The sequence below is a fragment of the Natator depressus genome, chromosome 2 (genome assembly GCF_965152275.1).
Source record: "Natator depressus isolate rNatDep1 chromosome 2, rNatDep2.hap1, whole genome shotgun sequence".
NCBI classification, from domain to species: domain Eukaryota; kingdom Metazoa; phylum Chordata; order Testudines; family Cheloniidae; genus Natator; species Natator depressus.
Window position 1 is genome coordinate 142218884 of NC_134235.1, and position 21300 is coordinate 142240183.

Sequence of the window (21300 nt, forward strand, 5' to 3'; positions counted from 1 at the left end):
TCATGCTGGAAGGGCATAACGAGTGGGGTCCTGCAGGGATCAGTTCTGGATATGTTTCTGTTCAATATCTTCATCAATGATTTAGATAATGCATAGAGAGTACACTTATAAAGTTTGCAGACGATACCAAGCTGAGAAGGATTGCAAGTGCTTTGGAGGATAGGGTTAAAATTCAAAATGATCTGGACAAACTGGAGAAATGGTCTGAAGTTAATAGGATGGAATTCAATAAGGACAAATGCAAAGTACTCCATTTAGGAAGGAACAATCAGTTGCACGCATACAAAATAGGAAATTACTTCCTAGGAAGGAGTACTGTGGAAAGCGATCTGGGGGTCATAGTGGACCACAAGCCAAATGTGAGTCAACAGTGTAATTCCGCTGCAAATAAAGGGAATGTCATTCTGGGCTGTATTAGCAGGAGTGTCGTAAGCAAGCCATGATTAGGCCTCAGCTGGAGTATTGTTTTCAGTTCTGGGCATCACATTTCAGGAAAAATGTGGAGAAACTGGAGCAAGTCCAGGGAAGAGCAATAAAAATGATTAAAGATCAAGTTTTCTAGACCTTTATGAGGGAAGACTGAAACATAATAACCATTTTCAAGTACATAAAAGGTTGTCACAAGGAAGAGGGAGAAGAATTGTTCCCTTTAACCTCTGAGAATAGGACAAGAAGCAATGGGCTTAAATTGCAGCAAGGGAGGTTTAAGAAAAACTTCCTGTCAGGGTGGTTAAGCACTGGAATAAATTGCCTAGGGAAGGGAATCTCCATCAGTGGAGATTTTTAAGAGCGGGTTGGACAAACACGGGTCAGCGATGGTCTAGATAACTTTGTCCTACCATGAGTGCAGGGGACAACAAAAGAGTGCAGGGGACAAACTGCTATCAGATAGCAGTTTTTTTACCATAGCAGTTTCTTACAATCCATTACGTATCAGTAACTGCTACAGTTAACACATTTCCTACACTACAACTGGCTCCAGGGCAGCACGCTCCCGTCCCAGAGCTGCGCCAGGCCAAGCCCCTGCCGCGCGCTCTTGGCCCTGCCTCCTCCCCGGGTTGTGGGTGTGGCCTACGCGGTGCCGAGAGTTCCCTTGGCTGGGAGTAGGACGCCGTTTGGTTAGGCGCGTGCGCGGGGCCGGCATGGCGGAGGCGCGGACGGGTTCAGGTAGGGCTTACGCGGGTCTTGGCTGTGACAGCGCTCCCCGGGGAAGGGCTGGGGACGGGACTTCGGCTCGGGGACCTGCCTGTCTTTAGAGCCTGCCCGTTGCGGGGTCTGGGGGCAGAACCAGCCCCGCCGACGGCGCGGGAACCCAGATTGGCCGGCACGCGGCCCTGTGCGCGGCGCGAGCTCGTGGCAGGGGTAGTTTGTCCGCGCGGGCACCAGCGAAGCCGCCTCCCCATGTCTGTCCGAGCAGCAGCCTGCTCCTGGCAGGGCCCTTCTCCCCCACCGGGCCTTGCGCCCCGGCGCCGGGAGAGAAATGTTCCTGGGAAAGCTATAGGGGATCAGTGATTTGGTCTCCTAGAGCAATTTCTACGCCTCTGAGCTCGCTTCACAGCTCCTGCCAGCAATTTTTTTCCTAATAAAAAATTATAGTCAATTTGGGGGAAAAGTGAGTTTTTTCTAAGTTGAATTAACTGTAATTTTGCTGTATTGCGAAATCTTATCGGTGGGCACAAAGTATGATTTCACCATGTAACATAAGCAAAGACAAACAAATGCAAAAGTTTAGGAACACAGTTATAAAACTGAGTATTTCAAAGTCAGGAATCTTCAGATGTCCTTATCCTTACAGCAACCTTGGTGCATAAGGCAGTCCCTCTTCGTGATGGGATAAACATTTGTTTCTAATCTAGTAAGTAGTGAGGTATTAGTGGAGGCTACTAAATTTCATTTTTAAATATTTGTTTTATTATCTGGGAATTTTATCTATATGAGGGAGTGTATGTGTGTGAGGTGGTGGGTGGGAGGAGCAGGCCCTGGGGGGTGGGGCAGAGGGGGGCGGGGGTTGTATTGCAGAGGGAGACTGACTCATCCTTACCACACAGCAGGAGATCCTGACCCATGGGACTGGGCCTAGCTCTCCGCTTTTACTCCTAGGGGGATTCTGCATGCCTGCAGAAAATGTACAACCTTCTCCCCCAAATTCCTGTGCTTCCCTGCAGAAAACAATAGGGAAGCAAAGGGAACCCGTGCTGGGGGGGCAGGGAACAACCATGGGTGCAGGTTTTTTTCAGGGGTTGCTCCCCCAACAGAGGCGAGGCATGGGGTTACATGCCACTGCCCCCCCTCATTTCTGCAAGCAGCAGAACTGCCAAGCTGAAAGAGGCTGCTGCTGACTCTGCAGCTGAACGCCGCCTCTTACGTCCTAGTGCCAGTGGAGCTCCCCTTCTGTATGCTGGGAGCCTTCCTGTTTTCAGTGCAACTGTGAGTGTGGGTGGTGGGGCTGGGTGAGGGGGTAAAGGGAAGGGATAGGGAGGGGTGGAATGGAGAAGGAAAGGGGATAGGGAAATTGCACAGGGAAGCGGGAGCCCAGCATGTGGCCTCTCCTAGGCAACAGCTGGGGCTGCCTCCTTCAGCAGGCCCATCGAACCCTTACCGTGACAAGCCCTACACTTGGACCCCTCCAATGAGCCCAGACCCCCCCCCCCACTGATCCCCAAGCAACTGCACCACGACCCCCACCCCATCAAGCCCTACCCCCCCAGCACCTGGACCCCTTACTGGGCCCCATCTCCCCACATCCAGCCACCCGCCACCTCCCCCCACCCTGCCCCCCCCGGCTAAGCCCCAACCACCTTCACCTGGATCCCATGCAGCATCCCATTGCTCCTGCACCCAGAACCTCCCTGCACCCACAACCCCCCAACGAGCCCCTGTACATCCAGATCTCCCACTGAGCTGCCTGCACTCAGATTGCCCCACGCAGAAACCTCTTGCCCCACACCTGTATCCCCCCCACACTAAGCCCCTCCTCACTTGGATCCTGCTGGGCTGAGCCAGCCCAACCACTTCTGGGGCAGGCCCAGGGTGTTTCTGGGGCAGGCTCAGACCTGTGTCAGGGTCAGGTGCAGTCTCACTGCCAAGTCCCTTTACCCTGGGGCTTCTGGTGATCTCCCACCTAAATGCAGCCAGGGGCCTATGCTCCCCACTGCCATGCTGAAGCCACATTTATTTACTGACATATAAAATTTGCAGAATTTTAAAATATGGTGTGCATAATTTTTGATTTTTTGGTGCAAAATTCCCTCAGGAGTATTGCTTTGCAACTTGGGCTTTTTGATGTGGTAGAGACGGGTGTAACAAAATCCAATGGCTGAAGTTGAAGCTAGACAACTTCAGACTGGAAATAAGGTGTCTATTTTTAACAGTGAGGGGAATTGTTACAATGGTTAGTGTTGATTCTCCTTCACTGACGACTTTTAAATAAAGATTGGATGCTTTTCTAAAAGCTATGCTCTAGGAATTTTATCGACATTCTGTTGCCTATGTTATACTGGAGGTTAGACTAGATGATTACAATGGTTCCTTCTGGTCTTGCAACCTATGGATGTGTGGGGTGAGTTTATTTTATTTCATGTTAGGTGTTGTTTTTAAGCTTTCTATGGAAGAGTTATATTGTATATTCTGAAAATATTAGTTGTTATTTCTCTCCCTTTATGTTTTTAATATTATGTTGCACGTAAGTAGTTAGGTTGGTGTCCTACGGTCATAAAAAATGAAAGACTCTGGTGATGGAGGTAAAGCTCAAAATATTAAAATCTTTAAGCTGGACTATAAGCTGGGCAGAAAACTGGCTAGATTGTCAGGCTCAACGGGTAGTGATCAGTGGCTCCATGTCTACTTGGCAGCCAGTATCAAGCGGAGTGCCCCAAGGGTCGGTCCTGGGGCCGTTTTTGTTCAATATCATATGATAACTCCTGTCCTCTTCCTGTCAGTGAACAAAGGCATTAGCTAGTACAACTGATATTGTTCCAGTGTTGTATTGGTCTGAAACCTGATTGGGGGTGGTCAAAAGCTCTTGTAATTTGGTATGATTGGAGATGGCTTTTAGTTAGTTTTTTGTTAAATAATTTTTTTAACTTCTCATATGCTCCTCTGGGGAAGAGGTCCTAGTGACTGTAGGAGGTCATCAGGTTCTGCTAGCTTTGTCTGCAAACAAATACATGAATTTGTTATGGTAATAAATTATTATGTTCAGAATTTTGAAACCTGAAATTACTACCCAGTTACCTCTTTTTGTAATCTGCTGGTTCTTATCACAAATTTATCTATGGTTGTTTCTGGATCATGGAGATTTTTTTATTCTTTTTGCTACAGGTGATATACTGTAGCTATGTGACATACATAATGTGACTGAAACACTATCATTGGCAGATAACTCTGAAACTATATAAAATAAGGAGTACTAGTGACACCTTAGAGACTAACCAGTTTATTTGAGCATAAGCTTTTGTGAGCTACAGCTTATGCTCAAATAAATTGGTTAGTCTCTAAGGTGCCACTAGTACTCCTTTTTGCGAATACAGACTAACACGGGTGCTACTCTGAAACCTATATAAAATTACGGTGATCTTGAAGGTGGATAGTCTTCAGAATCCTGTATGATGAGGATGGATTCTCCTAAACAAAATAAGTTAATGTAGTTATTTAATTATTATTACCATACTGCTCGTTTGGTATTGCTCATTGTATTCGCTGACACTCAGTACTGCTTTTAAAGGTGAAATTGTAAACGGAAGATCTGCCTATTTCAGCTTTTTTTTTTTTTATCACAACTGTATCTAAAATGATAGTTCCATAGAGTAACAATTATATTTTTTGCTCAAACATGAGAATTCAAGAATAGTCTAGAAGGAAGACAGGCAATCCTTGAGAAAGAAGTATGAAATAAAAAAGTTTACAAACCTGAAGATCCTGCATGTTCAGACATGTTCCTTTCCAACTCGGCTGCCTCCTGAGAAGGTACACTTCTCATGATGTTGTTTCACTCGGGCAACTAGGCCTTGCATCTCTTTGCTGCGCTGTTTGCATTTTGCACGCATGTCTGTTTTTACCCATAGGTAGAGGAACTTCATTAAAATATTCCCAAACTGGGTCTTCTTTACAGCCTGCTGCTGTTATAGGTTTTCCCTTCTAGTTAGAGAATGGTATGGTAGATCTCAGATCAATGAAGGCTACACTCAGAAAAGACCTCAAGACTTCTGGAATATGCTGTTCAAACAGTTTCACTTTTGTTTTTAGTGCCTACTCGCTTCTCACATTTATCTACAGACTTCTTGTCCAGATCTCTTCAGCCCCCAACAATCTTCTATTCATTGATCTTTTTGAAACTTTGCACTTTTAGAGAGAGGTAAGGGATTGACTCTGTGTACACAAATTTGCAGAGGGACAATAAGGTTGTTGTTTCTCTCCTCTATATATTATTTATTTATTTTAAAACATTTTTTCTGTTAACAAGCATGTTATCTCTGGAGACACAAATCCACAGTTTGAGAACTGCAAAACTGAGCATCTCTGATGGTATCTTCCAGAGTGAGCACTGAGTCCCATTGGGTAGATAGAAAGATTAACCTACATAATCTTTTCAGAAGCCCTTGAAACTCCATAAGATTGGGTCCCTAATCCATGAACTACTGGAACTCATTTACAAAACTTTTCTTAAACATTACATGAATATATTGTCTCATACTATAGAATTAGAATTTATAATCCCTATTCCATGATGAGACATCTTTGAACTATAATGTATGTTAATTAAAACTATCTTTAGATTGATTTTTGAGGAAAAAACCTGATTTAAATTAAAAAAAATCCCTTTTTTAAAAAAAAAAAAATCATTTATTTTTATCCACGCTGCTAAATACACAATAACACAGACATTATCTCCCCACATGTCTTTTAAGGGTCATTTATTTTGCAGAATGTTTAACCCTTTCTAGCCATGTATAACACTAGTCTGTAGAACCAGTTCCCACTCGCACAGAGGGAAGGACTTCTACGCCAAGTTCTTCCTGATACCGAAAAAGAACGGTGGTTGGAGACCCATTCTGGATCTAAGATCACTCGAGATCTGTAAAGATACAAAGCTTCAAGATGGTTACTCTTGCAGCAATAATCCCATCTCTGGACCAAGGAGACTGGTTCTTGGCCCTCGACATATAAGATGCTTATGCATATCACGATCCATCCATCCCATAGAAGGTTTCTACAGTTCGATCTGGTGCAGGACCACTTTCAATACAAGATACTCCCATTGGTCTATCATCTGCACCAAGAGTGTTCTCAAAGGTCCTTTCTGTGGTAGCCCCACACCTTTGCACAAAAGCGATTATGATATTCTCATATCTAGACAATTGCCTGCTCTAAGCACTCTCCTTCGACACTTTGAGGGCCACAAAAAAGACCATGGACTTATTCCTTCAGCTGGGACTATAGGTAAATGTCCACAAGTCCACAGTAGTGCAGGACAACATCTGGAATTCATAGGAGCCTACCTAGAAGTGGTAGCGGCCAAAGCCTGCCTTCCATCACAAAGATTCAACACCTTAGCCAACTTAATCTCAACGATCCAGGCCAGCTATAAGACCTCTGCCAGAAACTGTCTTCATCTACTGGGACATATGTCAGCAGGCACCTTTGTAATAAATCATTCAAGACTTCACATGAACTGCCTTCAAGGATGGCTCAGAACAGTATACGTACCAAGCAAACACAGCTAAAACAAACTTCTGTTGATGCCCCCATCTGTGGAAAAACTCCCTTGACTGGTGGAAAGACCCTCACAGTATCTGTGCAGGGGTTCCCTTCACTCAACCACCCTCAACATTAATACTGACAACAGATGCATCCCTATTTGGATGGGAAGCCCACATGGACACCCACACTATTCAAGGCAAATGTTCCCCTCTCAAATTCACACTACATGTCAACTTACTAATGCCTGCTCATGTTTCTTGCCGCTCATCAGGGGCAAGCATATAGAGATAGATAGGTTTCACATAAACCGTGAGGGAGGAGCAAGATCACCTTTCCTGTGTGGCAAGGCAGTGAAACTCTGGAATTGGTGCATTTGCCACCGCATCAACATCTCAGCAGCTTACCTCCCAGGCATACAGAATGCTACAGTTGATGCTCTCCAAGGGAATTTTTCTCAGGCTCATGAATGGGAAATAGACCCTCCATTCTCCACAGCATATTTCTATGTTGGGGAGTCCCAAAGATAGATTTATTCACCACAACCAAGAAATGGTTCTTAGATACGTGTCTCTGTTTGGTTTCAGAGTAACAGCCGTGTTAGTCTGTATTCGCAAAAAGAAAAGGAGTACTTGTGGCACCTTAGAGACTAACCAATTTATTTGAGCATAAGCTTTCGTGAGCTGCAGTTTCCACAGTATGCATCCGATGAAGTGAGCTGTAGCTCACGAAAGCTTATGCTCAAATAAATTGGTTAGTCTCTAAGGTGCCACAAGTACTCCTTTTCTTTTTGCGAATACAGACTAACACGGCTGTTACTCTGAAACCAAACAGAGACACGTATCTAAGAACCACAGTTACTGACAAGGTAAGTAACCCTCTCTTCTTCAAGTAAAGTCCCTATGGCCACTCCACTCTAGGTGACTTGAATGCTGAGTTGAATGCATTCTTTTGCAGTACTGGAAAGCTAAGGGGTGAAACAGGGCACTCCCAATCCAACTATGTAGCAGCTAGTAGGCTCTGGGATGGGAGAGAATATTCCTTCTACTTTCTAGAAGCCAAAGCTTGTGACGAGAGGCAAAGGGAGGCTTCAAATTCAGTCATCTTCTAGCCAGAGTCTAATGGAAAGATGGAGCCTGGTGAGGGTCCAGGGACATTTCCCTGGCAGAAGTCCCAGCAGTTTCATTTTTTCCCAGCAGCTTGGGAGCATGGTGGCTGGCTTATCACCTGTGCATTGCCTGTAAACTTTCCTTCCTCCATCTTTTGTGTCATACGTTGAGTAGTAGGTTTAATGATATCTATAACTTGTCACTGTGGAATCGTTACTCAACACAGAGCTCTGGCATTTAGTGGAGGTTCACTGTTGGTGAATTAAGTCTGAATGTTGCTAGAGTACACTTAGATCTAGGTGACAGGGCTTGAAAAGCTCACCAGTATACGAGTGGATGTTTGTGAGGTGGAAAAATGCGTGATTCGAAGAAGATGTTCATAAGAATGGTGGGAGGAGATTCTGGGAGGGAGGGAAGGAAGGAAGAAAGAAAGACAGGAAATATGAGGGAGGAGGTAGAGGGCACAAAGTTGGGAAAGATGAGAGTGTAAGAAAAGAAAAATGATAGTGGAAACTGCTCAGGAAAAGATAAATCATGATCTGAAATAGGAAAGTGAAGTGAAACCAGGAAGGGAAAGAAGTTGTAAAAGAAGCAGAAAAGATGTGGTAAGTTACATATTAAAAAAAAAAAAAAAAAAAAAAGACATTATTTGACAATATTACATTTAACTGTGGGTACTCAAACGTGCACAACTGTTTTGCTTGAAGTGTTGGGCCACGTGATGTGGCAGCACATTTACTTTTCACATAGGTAACTAGACTTTGTCCTTGAACTGAAACATATTGTTTTTTCTCCGCTCCCCCCCAAGTTCTGTATTGTGGTTTCATCTTACAGCTATGCCAGAGGTTTTGTCTACACTAGAGATACTTGATGTAGTAACTACAATTTGAACTCACAGTACATCTATAACACATTTTGCTTCCAACAATGCACAGGTGTTATACCACTGCTTTCTGAACTCCGCTGCACAAGGATTTAGTAGGCCAGAAGACATGTACCTTTCTCTTCAACTTTGTGCTACTATCAGTAGTGCTACTCAGAGAAAACCATCATACTAATGTACTGCCAGCTAGCCTGAAGCCAGTGTTTGGTTGCTGGTGGCCATCTGAGGAGATAAGGAGGATCAGGACCAGCTGAACTGTCACTCTCAAGACTTTAGTATATAAAAATATGATTAGCTGAGAGGCGTATAACTTTGAGCAGCACAGAGATACTTTAGAGACTTGAGGCCTACGACAATAGCAGCTCTGGCTTGAGGCTGAAAATGTATCTATTCTGTAGTAATCTACACAGAATCCTTAGTGCTTGCACTTCCAAGCTGCCCTAAATGCTACAAGATAGCACAGAGGCAACTTACGCAGTGTGTTGGTGAAATAGAAAAATAACTGCTCTCTTAAACTGGTGGATCAGAGGGATGAAGAGCTGCACTGCAGTGTGTCAGTGGTGTTGCTGAGATCTTCGTGGGATCCCAGCATCCAGACATGGCAGTGGAGATGGCAGCTGAGATTTTGTCAGGAAGGAGGGGAATACTGACAAAACTTTCTGTACTAGATATGCAGGTTTGATTATACTATGGACAGATTGGAGCTGTTTTTTCAAGCTTTGAGGCCAGAGAGAGTTTTCTGAGTTGTTACGAATGTTGCCATTAGTGTTTTGGTAAGCGAGCGGAGTGGAAGTATCCCCTTTTGTACTTGCTTTGCCATTTCCCACTCTGCTCTGCCTTCACAGTTTTCCCTACCTTCCTGACATTATCAACAGCTGCCAGGCCCAGCATTTCTAATCTGGTTCTTCTGTAATTTCCAAACTTTCATAGATTCTAAGATGAGGCGGGACCACTGTGATCATCTAGTCTGACTTCCTGTATGATGCAGGTCATAGAACTTCCCCAAAATAATTCCTAAAGCATATCTTTTTTTTTTTTTTTTTTAAATCCATCTTGGCTTCCAAATCTCGACTTTTTCCTTAACTCTTTTCTCCCTTTTGATGCATGAGCTGCTGTTCCTAGTTAAGATTGAAGTGCCTCGGTCAGTCTACATGTTGTTTGGCTGAGCCATATGTCATGTACAGACTCAAAATGGTGGATAAACAGGGAAGATTATTGTAGTTATACAGTAGCCACAATTTAAATTCTTCCAATTTAATGCCTAAAAAACAGTCCTAGGCATATAATGGTAACAAAGGGATGACACATGAAAGTAAGGGAGAGAGAGAGCTACATTTCCTATCCTGATAGTTGCCAAACCCAAAGTAAAGTTTTGGAAATCTAGCAGAGATACCAATTTTAAGACTTACTTTCCCCAATCGTCGGTTGGATGTCTGAAACATTTCAGAAACCAATTTTTCAAACCTTGCAATCATATTATGGGGGAAATACATGATTTCCCTCCACAGATACATAGGAGCTCACACTACCTTGCCGTTCATGGAACTGGTCCTCATATCCATGTGAATAACTCTAGCACAGATTTATCAATCTTTGCCCTCACTCTCAAATTGCCTTTTTTTCTTGCTGTGCTTTGCCCTTCACAAAGCAGTTTGTGTGCTGTCTGTGTGTAGTAAGTGACCATTAGTCCAGTTACACTGACCACCCTTTTCCTCTCCACTTTGTACCCACAACAGGATTGTTGAAGGGGATATCTTTTTACATGAGTAAACTTTGACATGATTTTCTACAGAGCCTCATGGTTGACAGAGTTGAAGGCTTTGGTCAGATTGATAAAGGCCATATACAGCTCCTGGTGGTGTTGACGTTTTTCCTGGATCTGCCTGGCTGCGCAAATCATGGTGGTGATGCCTCTTGATGGTCCGAAGTCACACTGGGACTCTGGAAGTACTTCCTCTGCAAGAGGGAGCAGGCGATTCAGTAAGATTCTAGCAAGAATCTTCCCAACCATGGAGAGGAGGACAATGCCTCGATAGTTGCCACAGACGGCCCTATCTCCCGTTTTGAAAATGATGACTATGTTACCATTACGTAAGTCAGTAGGGATTTCTTTGGTGTGCCAGATTTTGAGCAGCAGCAAATGAAGCTTGTTAGTCAGTGTTTCCTCCCCATTTTCTGTACTTCAGCTGGTATTCCATCAGGACCTGATGCTTTTTGGTTCTTTATTTGCTTAATTGCTTTGTGGACCTCCTCAGGTGTTGGTGGGTTGGCAAGAGTTTCCCGGATTGGGTGCTGAATGATGGAGTTGATGGTGTTGTCAGTCACAGTCTATTCTCAATTTAGAAACTTTTGATAGTGTTTCTTGCAGTGCTTTTTGATGGGTTCGTTATCTTTAAGAAAGATACTACCATCTTCAGATCTCGGTGGTGTGAGGCCACATGAGCTTCGTCTGTAAAGGTCTTTGTCTCACCAAAAAAGCTCCGTATATCATGTCTGTCAATGAATGATTGGATTTCTTGTACTTTGTCCTCCCACCAGTCTTTTTTGATTTCTCGGGTCCTCCTTTGAACTTTTAGCTTTGAGCTGATGGAAAGAGCTTTGCTTCAGACTGGATAATGGATGGTTTTGCCAGATGCAGAAAGCTTTTCTCTTCTGGTCCAAAAGGGCTGTGATCTCAATGTTCTTGGCCGCCATCAGGACTTTGACGACAAATAACAAGGCCGATGGATTCCTCATAAGTCTCATGGATGGTCTGTTTTAGGGCTTCCCAGTCTTCTTAGACACACTTGTGTTTGTCATTTCAAGGGGTGCATATAGTCAGTTTTTCACTGAGGAGTGCTTGCAAGTTCTCTTGGCGCACTGTAGATTGAAGTCTTTGGATGTTGTATTGCCATCTGTATGGTTTGGATTGCTTTCTATGTTTTGATGCAATCTTGATGAACATGACTGACCTCAACAGGCGGTGGTCAGTCCATTAATTGTTGGCTCCTCTCATGATGTGGGTGATTTGGACATATCTTAGAGCCTGTGTTCTTACAATGACTCAGTCTAGGAGGTGCCATTGTTTTGAGCGGGAGTGTTGCCAAGTTGTTTTGTACTTGTTGCTTTGTCTGAAGATGGTGTTTGTGATCACAAGGTTGTGCTCTGCTCATTTGCTGAGTAGAAGGATGTCATTGGAATTGGTCTTGCCCACTCCTTTTTTCATACAGCTACTCCATACATTAGAATCTTGGCCAACTCTTGCGTTAAAGTCCCCTAAGAGGATTACCTTATCTGTTTTTGGAATAGATGACTGACAAATCTATCAAGGTCAGCGTAGAAGGATTCTTTCGGTTCTTCTTCAGCATGAAATGTTGTGCATATGCACTGATTATGGTGGCAAATGACTTATTGACCAGTTGGATACAGCGGGTCCTAAGGTGCTTGTTAACGCCAATGGGGACCCCCTGGGGGGCCACGAGCAGGTAACAGGGTGTCCGCCAAAATAAATCAGCAAGCAGGGCTGGCATTAAATTCTCTGGGACCCAGGGCAAAGAGCTGAAGCTGAAGCCCCGCCTCCCGTGGCTGAAGCCAAAGCCCAAGCAACTTAGCTTCTTGGGGACCTGGGAAACTGCCCCGCTTGCTACCCCCTGCCACCAGCCCTGGCTTTTAATCTACTGGATATGCAGAAAAACAGTTGCTGTGGCGCAGGTGAGTTGTGGAATTTTTATAGCATGTTGCGGTAGCCTCAGAAAGAAAAAGGTTGAGAACCCCTAGTCTAGGTCACTGTAAAAAGTATTTGTAATGATCGTCTTGTCTTTCTGAGCATGCCACTTATTTAATATATCTGGTTTGAATAGCTGATTACTGCTTAAGAAATGAGCATGTTTAAAAATTATCTTTGTACTTATGCATACATAGTGTATTGTTTTTGACATAAACATATTAAGAACACAAGAATGGCCATACTGGGTCAGACCAAAGGTCCATCCAGCCCAGCATCCTGTCCTCCGACAGTGGCTAATGCCAGGTGCACCAGAGGGAATGAACAGAACAGACAATCATCAAGTGATCCATTCCCTGTTGCTCATTCCCAGCCTCTGGCAAAAAGGAATTATACTAAAGAATGCTTTTTAAAAATGAAAGGCTTGCAAGTTGCTAAGTTTAAAAATATACAAGCTTATTTCATCCTGAATCATAAGAAGCTGATGTTTTCATTTTAGAGTAAAGCATGAGCTAACAACTCCTACAAATGTTACCTAACTTCAAATATTCTTAAACGTGTGTTTAAAAACAAACCCATAGGTTTATCTCTTTCACAAGGTGGGTGTGGGAATAAGTTAATATACTTCATTAGCTGAAAACTATAGTAAGGAACTTTTTGCCCTTTTTTCTTTCAGGTCTTTCATAAAAGAAAGTAGATTAGGCAGAGTTTGTGTATCTGAAATGTTTAAGCTGTAAATTTCTGGGACACTGGCCATTTTGATCACATGCCTCTATGTCATAGTATGTATTGCTTTTTTTTTTTTTTTTTTTTTTTTTTTTTGCGCTGGAGGGTGGATTAAAGGAAATTAAAAATCATCCTTACATGACCCTTGCTTCAACCTCAACTGTGTAGAGGTTATCTTTCCATAACAAAGTGCACACACCTGCAGAGATAGAATTAGAAGACAAGACCCACAGCTTTAGAATACACCCCTTTTCTGCCACTTGTCTTTACCACTTCTCTGTTTAGCAAGGGAAGGACCTTTTTTAATGTTCTAAGCTGCAATATGCTCGTGCAAATTTTTTACCCACTCTTGCTCCAGTGAATTCAATGACAAAAAATTCCATGGATTGGAAATCAGTATTTTGCCTATTACACCCCAAACCACCCACAACAAAAATAGCTGTTAACCTTATTTAGTCACAACCCGATTTGTTCAATGAATAAAGCAGCTGCAAGAGTTTTCAAGGAGATACATATATGTAAATCTGGAGGGTTAAAGTCAAATGACACCCAGATTTGAATTTTTTACTTTAGGCTAAATTCTTAATGACCTGTAACATTATCAAACAATTTGAGTTTTCTTCATACTTCTTAAAAACATTCCCTTTTATCTTCAGAATAATTTTAGCAATTTTCTGACTAAACCAGTCTTCTAAGCAAGAGTTAGTGAGACTGAAATATGTCTCTGATTAGGGCTGTCAATTAGTCGCAGCCAACTCATGCGATTAACACAAAAAAATTAGTCACAGTTTTAATTGCACTGTTAAACAATAGAGTACCAATTGAAATTTATTAAAATGTATTAAATATTTTGGATGTTTTCTACATTTTCAAATATATTGATTTCAGTTACCACACAGAATACAAAGTGTACCATATTCACTTTATATTATTTTTATTACAAATATTTGCACTGTAAAAATGATAAACAAAAGAAATAGTATTTTTCAGTTACCTCATACAAGTACCATAGTGCAATCTCTTTATCGTGAAAGCACAACTTACAAATATAGATTTTTGTTGTTGTTACATAACTGCACTCAAAAACAAAACCATGTAAAACTTCAGAGCCTACAAGTCCACTCAGTCTTACTTCTTGTTCAGCTAATTGCTAAGAGAAACAAATTTGTTTGCATTTACAGGAGATAATGCAGCTCGCTTCTTATTTAGTGTCACCTGAAAGTGAGAACAGAGGTTTGCGTGGCATTTTTGTAGCCAGCATCATTAAGTATTTACATCCCAGATATGCTAAACATTCAAATGCCCCTTCATACTTTGGCCACCATTCCAGAGGACATGCTTCCATGCTGATGACGCTCGTTAATTAAATTTGTGACTGAACTCCTTGGGGGAGAATTGTTTGTTTCCTGCTCTGTTTTACATCTGCATTCTGCCACATATTTCATGTTATAGCAGTCTTGGATGATGACCCAGCATGTTGAATACTTTAACTGCAGGTTTGACTAAACGAAAAGGTACCAATGTGAGATTTCTAAAGATAGCTACAGCACTCGACCCAAGATTTAAGAATCTGAAATGCTTTCCAAAAGCTGATCAGGATGGGGTGTGGAGCATGCTTTCAGAAGTCTTAAAAGAGCAGCACTCTGATGCGGAAACTACAGAACCCAAACCACCAAAAAAGAAAATCAGCCTTCTGCTGGTGATATCTGACTAAGATGATGAAATTGAACATGTGTTGGTCTGCACTGCTTTGGATCATTATCGAGCAGAACCCATCATCAGTGTGGACACGTCCTCTGGAATGGTGGGTGAAGCATGAAGGGACATACGAATCTTTAGCACATCTGGCACGTAAGTATCTTGCAACACTAGCTACAACCGTGCCATGTGAACGCATGTTTTCACTTTCAGGTGACATTGTAAGCAAGAAGCTAGCAGCATTATCTCCGGCAAATCTAAACAAACTTGTTTGTCTGGGTGATTGGCTGAACAAGGAGTAGGATTGAGTGCACTTGAAGGCTCTAAAGTTTTATATTATTTTGTTTTTGAGTGCATTTATATAACAAAAAAAATTACCTTTGTTAGTTGCGCTTTCACGGTAAAGAGATTGCACTTCGGTACTTGTGTGAGGTCAATTGAAAAATACTATTTCTTTTATCATTTTTACAGTTCAAATATTGGTAATAAAAATAATATACAGGGAGTACTGTACACTTTATTCTGTGTTGTAATTGAAATCAATATATTTGAAAATGTGAAAAACATCCAAAAATGTTTATATAAATAGTATTCTATTATTTCACAGCGCGATTAATCGCAATTAATTTTTTTTAATCGCTTGGCAGCCATATCTCTGATAGAACATGGCTGCAACTTTAACTATAGAGACACTACTGTCTCTTCATCATATAAGACAGGAGTGGCAAACATATTGCCTGCCCAAAGGACCCACAGCTCCTGTAGAAATTAACAAAGGAATCTGCCTATAGCTCTGCCACAGTATAAAAGGGTTGGGAGGGAGTTAGTCAAAGTGGGTGGAGTGGAAGAGTGAGATAATGACTGAGCCCCTATCCTACCTCCCTCCGCATCAGTGCCAATATGCCCCTCAGCTTTGGCTTAGGAGAGGGTCCTTCCCAGGGCTCGCTGCCCACATGGGTCACCCCTTGTCTGTTTCCCTCACCCCACTCAGTTCCTGCTTCCACCAATCTCCCAGCACTGGGATCAGAAGAATCTTCTTTCCAGACTTCTCCCTCATTGCCATTGCTGAAGGGCCTCATACTACTAAGCACAAGGAAAAGGAAGTTTTTATTACTACTACTACGCTCCCACCTTCATCCAGGAACCAGAACCTGGCAGGCAGAAAGGAGGAGGAGGAAGAGTGGGGAGAAGAATCAACAAATTGGGTAGGGCAGAGGAACGAGAGGGTAGGAAAAAGCGGCTATGGGGGAAAGTAAGTTGATTAGAAGAAGAGGACACAAGGCTGGGGGGAGAATGCTAAAGTGAGGTTGGGTGGGGAGGTGTTGTGAATGTCCAAAGTGGGACAATGGGTAGGGAAAAGAGGGGACATTCACATAAAGAGTGGAGGTCATGGGGTGAAGAAAGGAGGTTTCAGAAATACAAAGGGTTTCTTGTGAAAAGTCTTTAAATCTGGTATTTTACTTGGCTAGCTAAAGGATGCTGCACTCAGAAGACTGCAGAATTTTCTTCCTAGTGAAATTTTTACACTCAGCCCAAAACTGAGAAGGTGCAGAACAAATTTAACATGCCTGTAAGGCAAATAGAAAATAACTATTTTCATATAAGCAATGAAAACTCCCTGAAAAAATCAAATTTCTGGATATTGGTCCTTATTTTGCAATTTAGTGTTTGGAGCAGCTGCACTATTCAGCCCATTGTGTATGCAGTAGATTTTGCTGTGGTACATCATTAGAGGAATTTTAATACTTTATGCAGTTCTGAACTTCAGTAACTCTCTTTTTTGTTTTACTTTTTAGGTGTATTAAACTTCAATCCGGATGCAGCTGATTTCATTCCAAGAGAGAGAGAGACTCCTGATGTAAATTGGAGAAGTCTGGGTAGATTGGAATCCAATAGGAATCAGAACAGAAATGATACTCTACCACTTCCTAGTCAGTCTTCTGATAGAGGCACAGACTATGTAAGCTCTTCCACAAAGCAACACAGCTTTTATAGTCCAGAAAGCCAGTACTGTAGCCAGCAAGATTTTTTCCAGCTTGCTAGTACCAGTAAACCTCATAAGAATCCTAGTTTTCAAAGCCAGCGATGGCACAGATCTAGAAGTGATAGGACATATACAAGAAACCGGATAAGGCAATCATCTGATGGTACAACCAACATGACAAGTGTAGATACCACATTAATACCAAGGTGGAGAGTCAATCCTAACGAATACAATGACTTTTGCTCTTCAGAGAGTGACAAGGAGGTATCTAGTGCAGATAATAGAGGGGCAAAGCCAAAGAAAACACACCTGATGCCTGTATCTGGAAGAGGCCTCAAAGAGAAGGGGAAGCAGTTACATGAGCGGGATAAGAGAGTGACATCTAAACAGCAGGATGATATGTTTGAAAACATACCATCTCTGGATCTGACTCAGTCTGACTCTTCAGAAGCATCTTTTGGCAAAGCATTGTACGATGGATATGCTGGCAATAGTGATGAACAAAAAAGATATCCATTTGCGAACAAGAAATACTCCAGGAAGTCCATGTGGAGTAAACCCCAGTTAGGTAAAGAAATCCAGAAAAAACAAGATACTCACCGCAGTAAAAATACAAAAGCAGTTAAGAAGCCGCCTCTTACTTATACTCAAAAAGATAAAATTAGTGAGAGGAGCAAAGAATCAGGTGTTCACAACAATGATCAAAACTTAGGGGAATCAGTCAAATGTGGTGGAAGACAGCTTCACCTACAGGTGGGACACACAACCTCCCTTCACTTCAATTGGACTCGGTATTGGAAAAAGCAGAGTAATGTACCAAGGAACAAGGAAACTCATACAGGTAAGTTTCCTGGATTGGTTTAGACCTTCAAATTAACGGTCTGGTCCTGTGAGAGATGAACAATTTCAACGGATATTGATGTTTGTTGGTTGAAGATTGTTGGCATTTCACAGGAGTTGCTGAACACCTCACAGGGTCTGTTTCAAAGGATGCAAAGGATACTTAACATTCCTGTGTTATATTTAAATGCATCTGTTTGCTATGTGTCTGGTGATTTTCCATAATTCCCACTTCCTTATAGAAAGGTGGCAGCCTTTTCACAGGTTTTGTTTAAAGCTGAATTTTGCATCTTTTGTAAATCAGACTTCAAAATGGAGGTCACGTCAGGGACAAGAGTAGAATTGGGGGGAAAATGTGAAGTGATTTGAACAAGTGTTCTAAAGCTGGAGCATACTTAAATGAAATTATTGTCAAAGTTGCAAAAGTTTTCTAATGTTTTGTTGCACACAGAGAGGAGCTAATTAAGGGATGAGTAAAATGAACCTCCTATTGCTGGACTCCGTTTGTTGAGATCAAGCATATGGTACCAATAATATGTAATATTGGAAATACAGAAAAAGATATTAGGCCTTAGTTTTGAAACAGTGGAGTGGAAAGGTGTGGCACTGACCTTCAATGAGTAGATCACCAGCACAATGTTCAGACTCTGTAATGGAACTTGTGGAATGTCTTCAGTTCTAGGCTTTGGAACTCAAACAGATGTGGAGGGGGCTGACTACCCTCCAAAACCACAACACTGATTTCTATTTTTCATCTAAAGAAATAGCTCCTTCACTCAGGCCTGGCCTACACTACAAAGATAGGTTGGATGTTACCGTGCATCGACTTACATGTGTGTATGTCTAAACTCAAATTTGATTGCTACCTATGTAAGCGCCCTCGTAAGGGTGACATATTAACACCCCTGCCCAAATGGCATTGAGCCATGCTTGACGTACTGTGATTGATGCAGAGCGAGTGTAAATGCTGTGTGACCTATCTTGACCCTAACTGTCCTTCAGCAGCTGTCCAGCAATGATCGCTCTGGTCACAATTGTGAACTCCACTGCTCAGGGGTCACAGAGACTGGAGAGACATGGCTTTCCGCCTTTTAAACCCTCACCAATTCTTTAAAATGCCTTTTCCTCATTTCCCACTTCAGCAGTTTTCCCTCATTGTGTACAGCTGCTCAACCGACCATGCCGGCTCCATGTATGTCTGCCTGTAGTAGACATGAGTTATTGGATCTCCTAGATGTATGGGGAGAAGAGGCTGTGTAGGCAGAGCTATGGACTAGTCATAGAGACATGGATATGTATGAAAACATTACATAGGGGATGCAAGTAGCAGCAGCAGTGCCGCATGAAAGCAAAGATGCTGCAGGAGGTATACTACAAGGCCATGGAGGCCGACAATTGAGCTGATGCCAAGCTGCACACTTGTTGCTTTTACTACGAGTTACATGCAATACTTGGCAGAGAACCCACGAGCATCTGCAGACCACTGTGGATACCTTAGAGGAGCCTGAGACAGAGACCCATGTGATCAACAGCGAGGTGGAGATGGGAGACGTTGTAGGGGAATCCAGCTATGCTGCGAGCCATGTACTTCCAATACTCCACCGCAGACTTGCCAGTCCTGCCAGCTGAGCACGGAGAAACCTGATGAAGTTAGCCAGACGCAGGTATTGACTCTTCATTGTTTTCCTTGTATGAGACGAGGTAGCGGTATACCAACCAGATAGTTGTCTGCTTCTCAATCCCCTGTATGGTTAGGTGGTGGTGGTGGCGGCGGCAGTGGCATGCAGAGCAGTTCATAGGAATGCTCTCAGGAAGATACAAAGAAATCTTCATGAAGGCTTCGTGGATGTACTCTGCAATCCCCTCCTGGAGGTTTCTAGGAGTGGCTGCCTTATTTATTCCTCAATGGTAGGTCAGTTTTCCATGCCACTCTGTAATGACTTCGCCTGGCATCATTGCAGTTCACAGGCTAGCGGCATATAGTTCTGGGCAGCTTTGGGACATCAGTAGCAGCTGTGCTTTCCGTGCCTTTGTTATCCTCAGGAGTGAGATATCAGCTAAAATCACTACCGCCTGTGGAAAATTAGTGCCAGTACTCTGTACCATTGCCCTATGGTTGTACCCATGGAAATAAAGGCTGATGTTTCATTGTTTCATATAATGGAAACGTTCCTTCCTCATTTTTTCTCCTCCCTCCTCACCCTTCCCCCCGCCCCCCAGCTTCTATGCCCTTGGTGGGACATATTCCCAATGCCTGGGACTGGAGAGCTAGGGTGTGCAGAGGGACTCCAAAGCTGAAGTGTCAACAAGCATGGTTTTATGGGATTAAGAGAATGGGGTTCTGAAATGTATCTTTCACTTTCCACTGTGACTGTAAATCCGATGATACATTGTCTGTTTTATCTGTAGCTACTGCTGTTGGGGCCCTGTGGAGTACCCCTTCCACACCGATGGAATGACTGACTCTGATGAGGACGGAAAGAAGGGGACTGTGGAGGATATGTTCATTGAGATCCTCCAAGCTAGTGCTGCATTGGACTGTGAATGGGGGGCCTGCTGTGTGAATGTGGCAGGCCGCATAGAAAAGCCCAGAAGTCTCAGTGGGAAAAGGAGAGGGAGATGCACCGGGACACAAGTCTTTTTAGGCAGGAAATACAAATGCAGCAGACCCTTGTTGACCTACAGGTCCAACAATCATGAGCTCACTTCCCTTCGCAGTCAGTGGAGAACTCCATTTTAGCACCTCCCTGTAGGAAGGTAGAGTGGCCTCCCACTGAGCCAGAGGGGGCAGGACCACTCTCTGAGCCCAGGTAGGTGGAGCCAGGCTGTGCCCATCCCTCCCACTGGAAGTCAGGAGGCAAAACAGAAAGTATAAAGGGCAGGTCCTGGAGCTCAGTTGTGCTGCAGCCACTGGAGGAGACAGACGCCTCCCACCCCACCCTTTCCTGATGCTGGAAACCGTACAGGAGCCCGGCTGAGCTGAGGACTGGCCAGAGCTGCTTGCCGACCGAGGCACTGAGGACTCAGCTACTGGCAGTCCCAGCATCTACCCTGAGGAAACTGTGTACTCCCACGAATGCAGATACACCCCAAGGGGAGGAAGTGGCCAAGGGACAGCTGACCCAGTCTGGCTGCATTGCTGCTGGAAACCTGGTCAACGTGTTGTGGCTGGATTCCCCGCTGACCCACTGGTGGAACAATCACTGGGCTGGGACCCGGTGGAGTTGCGTGGGCCCGGGTCCCCCTGCAGGATTCCTGGCAGCATCCCCACCTTAGGCCACGAGGCCTGCATTTGTCTGCCGTCTACCTGAGCCAAGACATCAGGCAATAAACAGCCGACTGCTCTGCCCCATCTCAGAGGTCAGAGAAACCTCTCCTGAGGCCTGAGGCTGTTTGGTACCCGGTCCTGAAACTAATTGCGGCTCTGCCTCTGCCTAAAGGCTCACACACTGCTCATTGCCCTGCCTGCCTGAGGGCGGAAGCTTTTAGACTGTTCGGTGCTCTGCCCTGCCAAAGGCCCAAGCCATACATCCTTGCAGCTCTGCCCTGCCTAAGGGCCAGAGCCCTAAGCTGTTTACTGTAGTTCTCTGACTGTGGGCGATGCCCACTGACGTAGTGAGGTGGAATGGCCTCCCACTGACCCAGAGGGGGAGGACCCACC

The 21300-nt window shown here is 43.7% G+C and overlaps 1 protein-coding gene across 1 annotated transcript in view; it reads left to right on the forward strand.

The window, feature by feature from the left end:
* Positions 1-1081: 1081 nt before the first annotated feature.
* The window catches only part of NFX1 (nuclear transcription factor, X-box binding 1), a 218566-nt gene continuing 198347 nt past the window's right edge, over positions 1082-21300 (forward strand). Inside the window, exons 1-2 of the mRNA XM_074945080.1 lie at positions 1082-1167; positions 16612-17640. Of these exons, the coding sequence (XP_074801181.1) occupies positions 1143-1167; positions 16612-17640 (1054 nt within the window). The 5' untranslated portion in view covers positions 1082-1142. The remainder of the gene's footprint in view (positions 1168-16611; positions 17641-21300) is intronic.